A 12,571-nucleotide genomic window follows, 5' to 3' on the forward strand; every position below is an offset into this window, starting at 1 on the left:
TGCAGTGTCAGAATGACGCATTGTAAACAGCAGCGTTATTTGCAAACCCATCACTCGGTCACTTAATCCTGTCCTCGCGCTCGCTGAGATAATAGAGGCGTGCATGTGTAGGCTCTCAATGAGGTAGCCTAAACACTTAGGCGCAGATAGAGTTTTGTAATAAACAGCGAACACTGTTGTTATCATAGCGAAGCTATCTTATGAAACTTATGTGGAGATATTACTCAGTAATGGTATCTGGATGTTTTTTCCCCCCGAAAGGAGTTGGCTTTTATTAAATAGGCAGATGGACTTCACCATGGCATTTTCTTGTGTTGCACTCTCAGAAATACACGCGCAGGGAAAGGTCGTTTATAAAATTGACCCGCTTGGCTTGCCGTATGCGTCACTGTCTTTCAGGCAAAGTTCTTCCTGTATCGGGAGGACATGTTCAGTTAACCAAACAGTAAGTCAAACGACTGCTAAATTGTATACGAAGTGTAAACACCGTAGCCTGCTTTACTAAAGGTTAGAACTATTCCAGCGTGAAGTCACCGATTTCACGTGTTTTCGTAGCCTATAGTACAGTTAGGCGAGACCAACCTATTGCAAACGCAGTAAATAAGTGCCAATGACTTTGGTTGTTGAGATACATTGATTATTATTGACTGCAGAACAGTACGCGTCACACTAATGTGTATTAAATACTACAAACGTTAAACGCCACCGAAGTGCGTGTTTGCAGTCCGCGACGTAAAGCGTGCGCACGCGTTGAGGCTCTGCGCTGAGCCATCGGTTCGTTCGAAGGGTATAATGGAGGATCCCTCGGCGGCATTCGATCGGTTCGTTTGCAAAAACGGTTCGAAATTTCACTATCTGAAACTATGCTTGTAAGTGTGAGCTTGATAAGCTTCTCTATTCAAGGTGTCTTATTTTCTGAATTTGTTATTATGCGTCTCTCTTCAACGTGGAATCGTGCTATTTCATATGGTTGGTGGTGTGTTGTGCCTTGAGGTTTGTGACCCTTTCCAAACGCATTTTCTCTCCCCTCGTGTAAATTAGATTGTTGGAGAATGGTTGGAGAACTATTGATGCAGCACAGTTCAAGCAGATCATAATCTCTGGCCTGAAACCCCTGTATGGAGAGGTAAGATTTGAGCAAAACTAACCCTCTCACTTTAAGGCCCAATTAGGTAGGTAGGCTATGGCCTAGGCCAGTGGTTCCCAACCTATGGGTCGGGACCCCCGTATGGGTCGCCAAAGATCCACAGGGGGTCGCGGAGCCCTCTTGATTTCAAGGGGTTTCGTTTTAAATATATATAGCCCATGTTGAATAAAAGACAAAGCATTGAACTAATAAATGCATAGACGCAACAAATTGTAAGTGCTACATTAAACATTTATTCTATATTTGACCAAAGACGAATTGAGGAATAAAATAACTAAATTAAGTTTTCACAGGAAACGGAGGGCATCTTGTGACTCCGTCTCGTGCGGGCGCTCACGTGGTTGGGTCACCAAAGCTTACAATAGTAAAAACATGGGTCCCTTAAGAAAAAGGTTGGGAACCACTGGCCTAGGCCTACCGCATGGTGATGGCGACGGCAGCAGGTGTTGGAATCATCTATCATGTGTTTTTCCCTCACCTTTTTTCTGATGGCTAACCCCATCTGTTATTTTGTTTCAGCACGTTTTATTTATTGCAGACTCATCATGATCACATTTCTGTGTACTTTGTAGATGTGGCTCAGATGATGAAAATGTGTGTACACACTCGCCTGACCGGATCAGTGCTGTGTTTCCCAAAAAATCTTAAGTAGCACTTAAGTATGAGGGGCCGCCCAGGCATTAGAAATAGGTCTCACATCATCACTAAAAGTCTATAGCCTACACACACTATCTACCTTGCGAATGCACTTGGCGCAGCCATTTTATTTGCATGTGCAAGAAAAACACATTGCATGTAGGCCTACAAAATGATTGTATGCATAAACTTTTAGTGATGTGGTATATTGCCTAGGGGGGCCCCCTCATACTTAAGTACTACTTGTGGGTTTTTGGGAAACTCAGCCCAGAACCACAGAGAGGATATAGGGCAAGGGGAAATAGATGAGCGAGCACACTGGCCACTGCAATGGTATGAGTAACCGTGCGTTCCTGAGATGAAGGAACTAGGCTTACCAATATGCAGGAGTCAGTTACTTCCAGTCCCACCTGAAAGTGTTCCAGACAGCAGGTCAAACACACTACAAACATAGGGCCTGTTCACCTGCCAAAGATGTGAGCTATGTAAACAAAGAGGTGTAAACAGAACCAAGCAATTTTCATTTCACTGCATATTTGAAAGAGGCAATGGCAAATTAAATAGACGTTAGAAAAGTTCACAAGCAGTGAAAATTGCAACCATTAACCAGTACGATTCAACTCTATTCGTCCACAGTATAATTGTTGAGTAATGTGCATCCTATTCCTATCACTGTGTCCTGCCATTGCTGTGTTGACATCACGTTTTTCAATGAGATGTCAGGGTACTTCAATGTGGCCCCAGCTCTCGACTTGACATGCAGGTGGGCCTGCCCGGAGAGCGAGTTGCTGTAGTCTAGGCAGGAGGTGTCCTGTTCCAGGAGCTGTGTGTTGATTTGTGTGCAGTATTAAGATTTTCCGTATTAAACAGTGCAAATTGATATGCCCTGGCACATGGTGAGATGTGGTTGGAGAATGACAGTGATCAATCATGATGCCCTGGTCATGTATCACAATAGATTTTATTTAATTTCTATCCACATGTCTGTTAACACGTAAAAAAAAGCATTTGAAAATATCCACATGCATGTAATCATCAGCATCTTAATTGAGAAAAATAACACCCAAAATTCCATTAAGGCCTATTTTACAGCGTAAAATAAATCAGTATGTCACATACTGTCATGTTTACAATTTTAGCTTTTGTAATCTTTGCAATTCTGTATTTTCACGACAGCTGACATTTAGGCTCTGCTAAACTCCATAAAATGGTAAAACACCAGCCATCATGAATCTTATTTAAGAACTTGAGACAAGATAAAACTTTGTCTGTACTTCTGAATGAAACCGAAAATTGTTTTTTGGCATGGCTCCAGTAATGCTCAGATGACATGACATAACTTAACAAGATGATGCATATGCTGAGGCTGGATAGCTGGCAATATTCATCTTGTGTTGAGTAGGGCTACAGCTGAGGGGGGGATGAAGGATTCCGTGCATCTGTTTTTGTGTGCTCGTGGTACATTGTAGCCTCGACCTCATAGAAGCATTTGGAAGGAGTGATGTTGGGGGTGAGAAAGGGTTCTCTATTAGCCTCCCGCGCTATCCTACGTACTTCCGGCAAAAGATTGGCTTCGTACTAGTCTGGGGACTGTTTTCTGGGGAGCAATGTCAGGCCGGCAGGATCTTGCCGGCCAACCCTCCCCAGAAAACAGCGAATAAGCGCTCTACGTGGGGGGACAATTCTCCAAAATGGTCAGGACCAGGATAGGTTCTCTATGATTAGGTAGGCTTTCCTGATCTCTGCACCACTGTACAGCTTGGATAGGGAGGGTTGAGGTGTGCCAGTGATTTTGATAGCCTGGTTTGCTATATGCATGACAGTTTGTTGACAGTTAACCAGTGCCAGTGTACCAGAGGATATATTGACGGTAAGGACTGTTTCCATGAGGGAACGGTAGACTAGGGTCAGAATGTTCTTGCTGACTTGGAATGTCCTGAGTTTCCTGAGTAGGTGGAGGCATTGTTGTGTTTTTCTGAATACTGTGATATAGTTATAACTGATATGCAGAGCTTTTATATACAGTATAGGCCAAAACTGTCATTTAGACTTATCAATTATATCAACAACGTCAGCTGTCTATCCACCTTCTTCTACACAACACAATTGATGGTCCCACATGTGTCAACAAGCTTATTTTTTTCTATTATCAAGTAAAAACACCCAGTCAGTCTATTCAATCTTAATTGAACACAAAAGACATCCAATATATCACTAGAATGGTAGAACTACAACTTTGAGACAGTAGAACCTTGTTTTAGGCAATTGCCAATACAAACAAGATTGTCTTGATCTGATGATGAGTCATTTGGTCTTACAGTGGTATCAAAAGTAAGCGTAGACGTGAAAAACACAGCCATGGGTTCCTTCTAACAAAGGTGACTTCTGTAAGGCAATGTCAGATCAAGTGACTCATCAGATCAATAAAATCTTTCTTGTATTGGCAAAGCCTTGACAGCTGAAGAAGTGGACACAGAGAGTTTGGGAAACGGCCTCGTCCTGGAATAGAATCCTGATCGGTCTCCAGCATTATCAGTACAGTGTTTTCTACTAGAATACACCTCAACATGCACTTAAACAAAACCTTATGCACAATTTTTGTGCTATTTGTGCATCCATGTTGCTTGACATTGAGTGACAAAAAATTGCTGCTTGGAATTTCTCTCTGTTTGAAACTATTTAGGTGGGAGTTGCCATACCGTTTGATCTGCTGAAGTTCGATCCATGCACGCTGACAGGCATGCTCCGGGTCGGCAGCAGGTACACCATCACATAACTTTGTACCATTTCCAGCTGTTCAATAGATGTTTACAACTTAACTTGCAATAAGTAACTTTTGACTGCTAGTGTACATCTTGGGCCAATATTTTTTATTTTGTGTGGTGTTAAATTGGTGCGGGTCTGCTGCTGGTATAACATGTCATCAATTCATTATGAAAAGAATGGAATTGCAGTCGGAGGGAAACAGTTTGTACACAATCTCTTATCATTTGTATCAAAATTGGTCATGAAACATGGTCTGATGTTCCCAGAAATTGCAAGATTGAGCGGACAAGGTCTGCTACCAAACTAGGCCCATTTCATTTTGTGAACTATGACCGAACTAGTTAATTTTGAAAGATGAACTATGAACAAACTAGTTCTTTCTGAGAGCTGTGAACTGAACTATGAACTAGTTCAGGTAGAAAATGAACTTTCCCAACACTGTGAGGAAAGCTGGAGGCTCTTACTACCACAGCAGTATTTTGGAACTAATGTCAATGGTGTGTCAGAGGTTCTATGAGCTGCCATCTTTGTGTAAAAATGGAACTAAGAGCTCAATGGGACTAGCCTAACTGTTACTTTTGTGGCCTAAGTAGTGTTGTCAGACCAGTGTTTCCCACAGAAATTTTGGAAACTTTGGGGAAACTTTTTTAGGGGGGGTAAGTACATTGTCATTTATATTAAAAAAAAATGCAGTACAGTGAATCATTTCTGTTTACAACACACGTTTCATTCTTCCCTCATGCAGTGGTCTATGCAGTGGAAAAAAATAAAAAAAAATAAGATAAGAATTTAGGAGCACTGTGAAAACAAAAAGGGTCTAAGAGAGAAGGCTATGCCTCCCCCCCCCACACACACATAGGAGTACACATTCTACATGAGGGTTGCTGGTCACAGGGCCAGTTTTTCAAAATTCCTCCCAGAAAAAGGGCTGAACAACATATTACACACTTATGTCTATATTCACCTTCATAACGCATCCATTTCTATATGCAGCCTGATGTCTCCTCTGCTGTGTCAATGAATGGCATGTCGCTTAAAGGTCAGATTAGACTTCTACAACTGCGCTCTTCAAAAGTCGCGTGGGAGTGGCCACGAACCAACTTTGTATTCATGCATCTGCGAGGTCCGAGGTCTCGTCGCGAGCCGCATTTGACATTGCGCGATTACCTTCACTACATTGTAAGCACTGCGGCCATTATTAAGCAATGTTGCTTTCTAGCCCGGTTAGATAGGTATTTTCACACAAATTGCAAAGGCAATGTACTGGTATCATTATTTGACATACCCAGTCTGTTTTCACGAGCAGAAAATGCAAGCATGAAAAGACAGTTGATTCTGCCGATGTGCGTTTACGGTGGAGGAAGCTATGCCACGAGTGTTCAACTGATGCATTGTTTGTTACTTAGCTTGTAGCTTTGTGTATTTACAAACATTTACATGCTAGGCATTAATATAGTTTTTAACAGAATACAGCTCTGCTCTCGCAAACTACCGGCAGTGCGCTGCCACAAGAACAAGGAAGTAGTGAGACGACCAATCATAGCGCCTTTTTGTCTGTCCTCCGCGTCCGTCCGACGGATAGTTAGATTTTTTTTTTTTCTGTGTGGGGGGCGTGGACTCGCACAGACAGAAGACGGACGGACGCAGAGGCGTCCGAAGCATAAATCTAGCTTAACTCATTATCATACAACTGTAAAACAAAGCCTGGGGAGTGTCAGTAAACTCATCCCAACTGTCCCTTCTCTGAAGGTTTTTTATTGTTCCCAAACCCAACTTAACTACACTATGTGCAGAATTATTAGGCAAACATGTTTTTTGACCATATTGTCTTTTTTATGCATATTTTCCAACAGCAATCTATATGAACATGAAAACCTATTGGATTTAAGCATTCCAGGTAATGCATATTTGTATAATAAGATGGGGTGTGGTCGAAGGTGCCCAACACCTTATGTCAGGTGTGCATAATTATTAGGCAAATTTGTTTTCTTCTGGGAAAATGGGCCACAAAATAGATCTAACAACTCTAAAATGTCTGTAAACAATTTCGAAGTGTTTTAGAGGGATGTGCCTGTCTTGAAATTAGCAAGAAGTTGGTCACGTTCGCACAGACCTATCAGATGCACCATTACAAAGTCATCAGTCTCTTAAGAAATGTCACTGCTAAACATTGAGAAGAATTTAACAGGAAACTACAAAACAATTATTATCCTGCACTCTTACCAAGTGTCCAGAAGAACAGGGTATTGAGCGCTCAGAGACATGGTCAAGGTAAGAAGGGATGACACCAGACAACCATTCAGCAAGTTAATTAAGTCAAGACTCGGTCAAAAATACCTGGGGACAGAGTTTTCAAAGGTATTATGGACTTGGGAAAGTGACTCTTGACAGACAGGGTGGATGAACCCATGGCTGGATCTTTTCGAGGGAGAAAATTGCATCTTTTACGAAGACAATGGTATTTAATGCAGTAATCTGCTGGTATTTGAGTGGAACTCAGGAACTGATCTGAGTGTGCACATTACTGATCTAGCCATAGGCTCATCAACCTGGTCCAGTAACAGTCACTTTCACTAGTTCCTAAAACCATTGAAAAAACTGTCTAAAGACATTTCTTGACCCAGTCTTGACTTAAGTTTATTGTTGAGTGGTCTTCAGGTTTCAGCCTGTTTTACCTTGGCCATGTCTCTGAATGCTGAATACAATGTTCTTGTGGACACTCGATGTAGGTTTCAGTTCTGGAATATAACAGTACTGCAGGGTAATAGTTTTTTGTGGTATTTTCATCTTCAATTCTTCTCAATCTGGCAGTTACTTGTGACCACATGTCATGTGACGCTGATGGCTTGTAACGGTGCATTAGATGGATGTGACCAATATTTCAAGACAGCCACATCCCTCTAGAAGACTTCAAAATTGTTTATAGTCTTTACAGAGTTTGTTAGATCTCCTTTGTGGCTCATATTCCCAGAGGAAAACAAAGTTGCCTAATAATTATGCACACTAATTTTGCCCTGCTCCTTCAATCACACCGTCTCTTATTATACCAATTTGCATGACTTGGAATGCTTAAATCCAATAGGTGTTTATGTCCATAAAGGGTGGTGGCGGACAATATGCATAAAATGGACGATATTGTCAAACTTGTTTGCCTAATAATTCTGCACACAGTGTACAACAACTTAACTAGTTTATTGATCCCTCTGTCTTTCAAGCACTCATGGTTTTCTCTATAGGATGTATTTACTCAAGGAGGAAAATGAGAAGGAAATCGTTTTTCAAATAGTTTTAATCGTTTTAAGTTTTTATTTAAAAAAAATAAATTGTGTAAACATTTTCGGAAACTATGGCGGCCAAATTTAAGCTATGGCGGTGCGCCATAGTTTCCTCAATGTATGGGAAACACTGCAGACATTCCACAGCTCTCATAGAACTCTGTTAAACATCCCACAAAGTCCTTGTGGCATAATAATGAGAACTCAAAATTTTGCCAAAATTCTAGTCACATATATGTGATGGTACTCTTCAAAGGGTTAAAAAAACGTGCGGCAGCCTCCAGAGTTGGTGTGTGAATGTGGGAATGTGTATGTATGTATGTGTTTTTTGAAAGCGCTTTGAATTCAACTTCATAGTTGTGATGCTGCGCTATATAAATACATACTGTATTGTTTTTTTATACAGACTTGTGAAGTGTACAGTGTTACTACAGTGTGAACTACAGTGGACTTGTGAACTTGAATTATATATTTCAATCTGTACATGTTGATATAATTACAAATCTATTGTCTAATTTATTGTTATTATTCATATGCAGTGGGCTTGTGAAGTTGTGGAGTGCCATCACTCTTGTTGGTTCCTACCAGAATGAACTGTGTGCATTAAGAGTGACTCAGGTAAAAAAATCTTCCTTCCTCATTCCTTCCACAATGTTTTTAATTCCGAATTCAAAATTAAATACTGTAGTTCAGGGGTCACCAACCCGTCGATCGCGATCGGAGGCTTTCCTAGTCGATATTGGGGCAGGAGGAAAGAAATTGGGTGATAGGCTACAGAAATATTGAAGTACACTGCAGTAGCCCATGTGATTGGTGTTCATATTTGTATTCATATGGTGTTCAAAAACCTCTCCTGCTGTGTATCGTCCTTGAGCGCCGTCACCATGGCGAGTGTGCAATAGGCCTACATTTGCAAGTGCGACCGCTGATGAAGCCGAAACCCGAAAGCATACAATTTTCATCAAGAATGGGAGGAATTCCTATTAACTTTCGTGAAGGAATGTGTGTGGTTGTTGTGCCATCAGCCACAAGCACTATCAAAGATACATTTTGTCGAAACACAAGAAACCTTTTACAAACAGTGAGTCTGTTAAGACCATGTGCAGTGCAGCCAAAAAAGGGGGAGTAGTCTTATTTTCGTTGCCAAAATAATGTTCTGACCTTATCTAAATTATTTGGTGATATCCCTCAACAGTGCAACAACACAGAACAATGGCGAGGGTTTTTCCCTCGGCACGTAATGCAAGCTAATCGAACGTCTACTGGCAATGTGGTGGTGCTGAATGATAGCACAGGAGTGAAAGGAGGTGCATCGCAACTTGTCAATCACCTTTGTCACGTTCGGTTTCGTCAGTCTAACGGAAGACTTCGAGGTTGGGGGGGGTTGGTGGTGATCTTATTCAGGGTCGTCAGAAGGTCTAGTAAGAGAACGGAATCTACCATTGACTCCCATTATAGCCCCGTTGGCGAGCGCAGCCAAGTGAAAGATGAATGGGAGCCTATTGGGCTAAATGGCTCAGCAGGGATTTGTGACGGTTCTGTTCTCTGGTTTGTAAAGATGTGTGCACATGCTGTAGCTCATGTGTCCTGCAACAAGCTAGCATTCGGCTAATACCTGCTGGCTGAGGAATCTCTGCGACTATTTACGACCAGAGCTGACGAGAGACGTACTCTGACTGATCCTCGCAGAGACACCTACGGTCACACACCTCAAAACCCCCCACCACCGTCCAACATGTTAATTGAAGGTGCCCAAATTATTAAGGATGAGCGCTGTCATTTCCTTTACCCTCTTTACACTTACCGCTTTTCCACCACCTTAAATGCAATAAATAACAGGTGTCCGCAACAATCCAAACACAACTTAAACACATCAACATCTGAAGTCAGACTTAAAACTACAAAACAAATGGAGAAGTGCCGTAAAATCGATTGCACGTGTTGTGTCATTGCTATGGTTTAAATAAGGGTAATTTTCAAGAATCTAACACTTGACAAGATGCAAACGTGTCGGCAAATGCTTTCACTTACTCCTATCTATTGAACGCGACTTATTTATTTCCAGGGGACAAATCTCACGGGCAGATACAATTATTAGAAGCATGCAGCTCGATTGGGACCCATTCATTATTTACTTGGTTGGCTGCGAGAACATGGCTGCAGTGCCACTCCTGGCCACCAGCCTGTGATCCTTCTCTTACGTTAGACATTCTCTGGGGTCGTCTTATATTTGGGGCAATACAATAGTACATGACTGTGTTCAGTCATATAGCCATCACATTGATTCCCATAGCAACAATGACTAGTCACTAGTATAGGCTGTAGATATTGATAATAGTCTTATAAAACTAAAATATAAGGCTAAATTGAAAGCCTCAGTGTGAAACAGTTTTGACTGGATTTATATTTCTGTCAATGCTTCAAGAGGTAGATCTTGCTTGCCTTCTAGCCAGAATCTCGAGCATAAAAAGGTTGGTGACCACTGCTGTAGTTCCATCAAGTTCACATTGCACTTCCATTTGAATCCAAATTTGTCAATTCCGATTTGAAAACATCATGTAAACACTTAAGTTCTTGTTTTGTGTTTTTGTTTTGTTTATGCCTTAATTTGGTGTGCAGAGAACAGTTTAGAGCTCAACGTCACCAAAACCAAAGAACTTTTGGTGGACTACAGAAGAGGAAAATATCAGAACTATGCTCAACTGAAAATCTTTGGTACCCCTGCGGAAAGAGTGAGCAGTTTCAAGTATCTAGGCGTCAACATTTCTGAAGATCTGTCTTGGTCACCTCACATCATCACCGTAGTGAAAAAGGCCAGGCAGCGTCTGTACCACCTCAGGAGGCTAAGGGAGTTCAGAATTCCATCAGACATGCAGAAGTCCTTCTATTCTGCCACAATTGAGTCAGTACTTACAGGAAGCATAACAATGTGGTATGGCAACTGCACAGCTCAGGATAAGATAGCCCTGCACAGAGTAGTGCATGCTGCAGAAAAAATCACTGGCACCATCCTTCTAGGGCTGCAAGATATATATGCAAGAAGGGCAAAGACTCGAGCACAAAGGATTATGAAAGACACATTCCATCCTAGTCACTCCATGTTCGAAAGGCTGCCCTCAGGGAAACGACTAAGCTCCATAAGATGTAGAACAGAGAGACTGCGTAAGAGTTTTTTTCCTCAAGCCATCCGCTTTTTGAATTAAGACAATAACTGTTTTTCATTATTTTTTATTTTATTTTATTATTTGTATTAATATTTTTACTTTTTGCCATCCAACACAGCACAGAGCAGTTGCAATCCCCATTTCACTGCCAATTGTGCTTGCACAAGGAAGCACGTGACAAATAAAAATCTTGAATCTTGTTCGGACAGTATGAGATGGTGACCGGAAGCAAGTGGGAGAGAGAGAGACGTTTGGGAAATGTTCGTGGGCCGGAATCAAACCTGTGTCCCCGGCGCTGCGCTTTAGTGTGCCACGGATACTTTTTTTCTACGCTCTGCTTGCAGTGTGCATAACTGATAATTTCGAAGTGGCCTCTTAATTTCCTCTTAAAGTATTTGTTTTTGTCAAAAGATAATATTCATAAACAAACTCCTGCTTTTCAGTCATGTTATACCCCTTGTATTGTATTGTTCAGTGTGGCAAATTATTTGTCGTGCCTGCTTTTCACGACTGATTTAAGCATGTTTTATTGATATTTTCCGCCAGATCCTTTGAATGGGCAGATCCATTTAGTTATTTTGGCGAGAGTAATACAAAAAGAGTTTAATGCCTTGCTTTTTACATATAGTAATTTTGTAATGTGAGGGATTATTTTGAAAAGACATGTATTCAGTAATGCATTACAGCTTTTGAATAACTTGCCCAACACTGGTAATTTTGATATTTTCCCCCCCATCCTGTAGTTTGAGTAATTTGCCTCCTAACACTGGTGACTTAAGCATGTTATATTTCCCCCCAAATCCTGTCCATTGTCATTGTTGTGAAAAGCAGGCACCAACAAATAATGTTATCAGTACCTTTATTGCTATTTTTAATTATTATTCTTTATTTTTTAATGCCAATTTCCCCCCAGATCTCACCGTTTCTCATCTCCTTGTCTGGAAACAGCCGCGAACTGGACCTTCACTAACTCCTCAACCCAGAACTGCAATACAAAAAAGTCAAGGCTCTCAACATGAACTTCATTTGGAGGAGAAATCTGTTTATCAAACAGATCTGCACCATGAACTTGGCTTGCGTTGGGGATAGTAGTAGTAAGCCTCTGCCTTTAACAAATCTGTGCAGGCAGTGGAGGACCCTCCATGTTGGAGAGCGAGCGTCCCTCGTGAAAGCTTTCAGTGCAAAGGACGTCGCTCTTTTCGCGGAACTCACCGGGGACACGAACCCTCTACACCTTGATCGAGACTACGCCAAAACCACCTCTTTTGAGACCCCCATTGTCCATGGTGTCCTCATCAATGGGCTCATCTCAGCAGTTCTGGGGACTAAAATGCCAGGAAAGGGTTGCATATTTCTCTACCAGGAAATTCGCTTCCCAGCCCCCCTGTATGTCGGAGAGGAAGTGGTGGCCGAGGCAGAGGTGAAGAAGATCAAAATGTCATTTGCTTTCATTTCGGTTCTATGCTCTGTGAAAGATAAAGTTGTGCTGGAGGGAGAGGTCATGATCATGATGCCAGAGCATGCACAAGGGCCTTAAAAATATTACTAGTACTATTTTTATTATTAGTAGTATTTTTAGTTAA

At 41.5% G+C, this 12,571-nt stretch overlaps 2 protein-coding genes across 3 annotated transcripts; both read left to right on the forward strand.

Moving 5' to 3' along the window:
• The first annotated feature begins 313 nt into the window (after positions 1–313).
• rpp14 (ribonuclease P/MRP 14 subunit) lies at positions 314–12,049 on the forward strand. Of its 2 annotated transcripts, none has more exons than XM_063216178.1 (5): positions 314–445; positions 1,042–1,126; positions 4,467–4,543; positions 8,364–8,442; positions 11,902–12,049. In XM_063216178.1, the coding sequence occupies exons 1-5, from the start codon at positions 381–383 to the stop codon at positions 11,956–11,958; spliced, it is 363 nt and encodes a 120-aa protein (XP_063072248.1). In that variant the 5' UTR covers positions 314–380; the 3' UTR covers positions 11,959–12,049. The 2 variants fall into 2 exon arrangements, with proteins under 2 accessions (XP_063072248.1, XP_063072247.1); XM_063216177.1 differs by lacking the exon at positions 314–445 and adding an exon at positions 454–869.
• A 2-nt stretch (positions 12,050–12,051) lies between these two features.
• On the forward strand, positions 12,052–12,525 carry LOC134463519 (hydroxyacyl-thioester dehydratase type 2, mitochondrial-like). Its single transcript, XM_063216715.1, has one exon. The coding sequence runs from the start codon at positions 12,052–12,054 to the stop codon at positions 12,523–12,525; it is 474 nt and encodes a 157-aa protein (XP_063072785.1).
• Positions 12,526–12,571: the final 46 nt, after the last annotated feature.

Source organism: Engraulis encrasicolus, chromosome 14 (assembly GCF_034702125.1).
Source record: "Engraulis encrasicolus isolate BLACKSEA-1 chromosome 14, IST_EnEncr_1.0, whole genome shotgun sequence".
Taxonomy (NCBI): domain Eukaryota; kingdom Metazoa; phylum Chordata; class Actinopteri; order Clupeiformes; family Engraulidae; genus Engraulis; species Engraulis encrasicolus.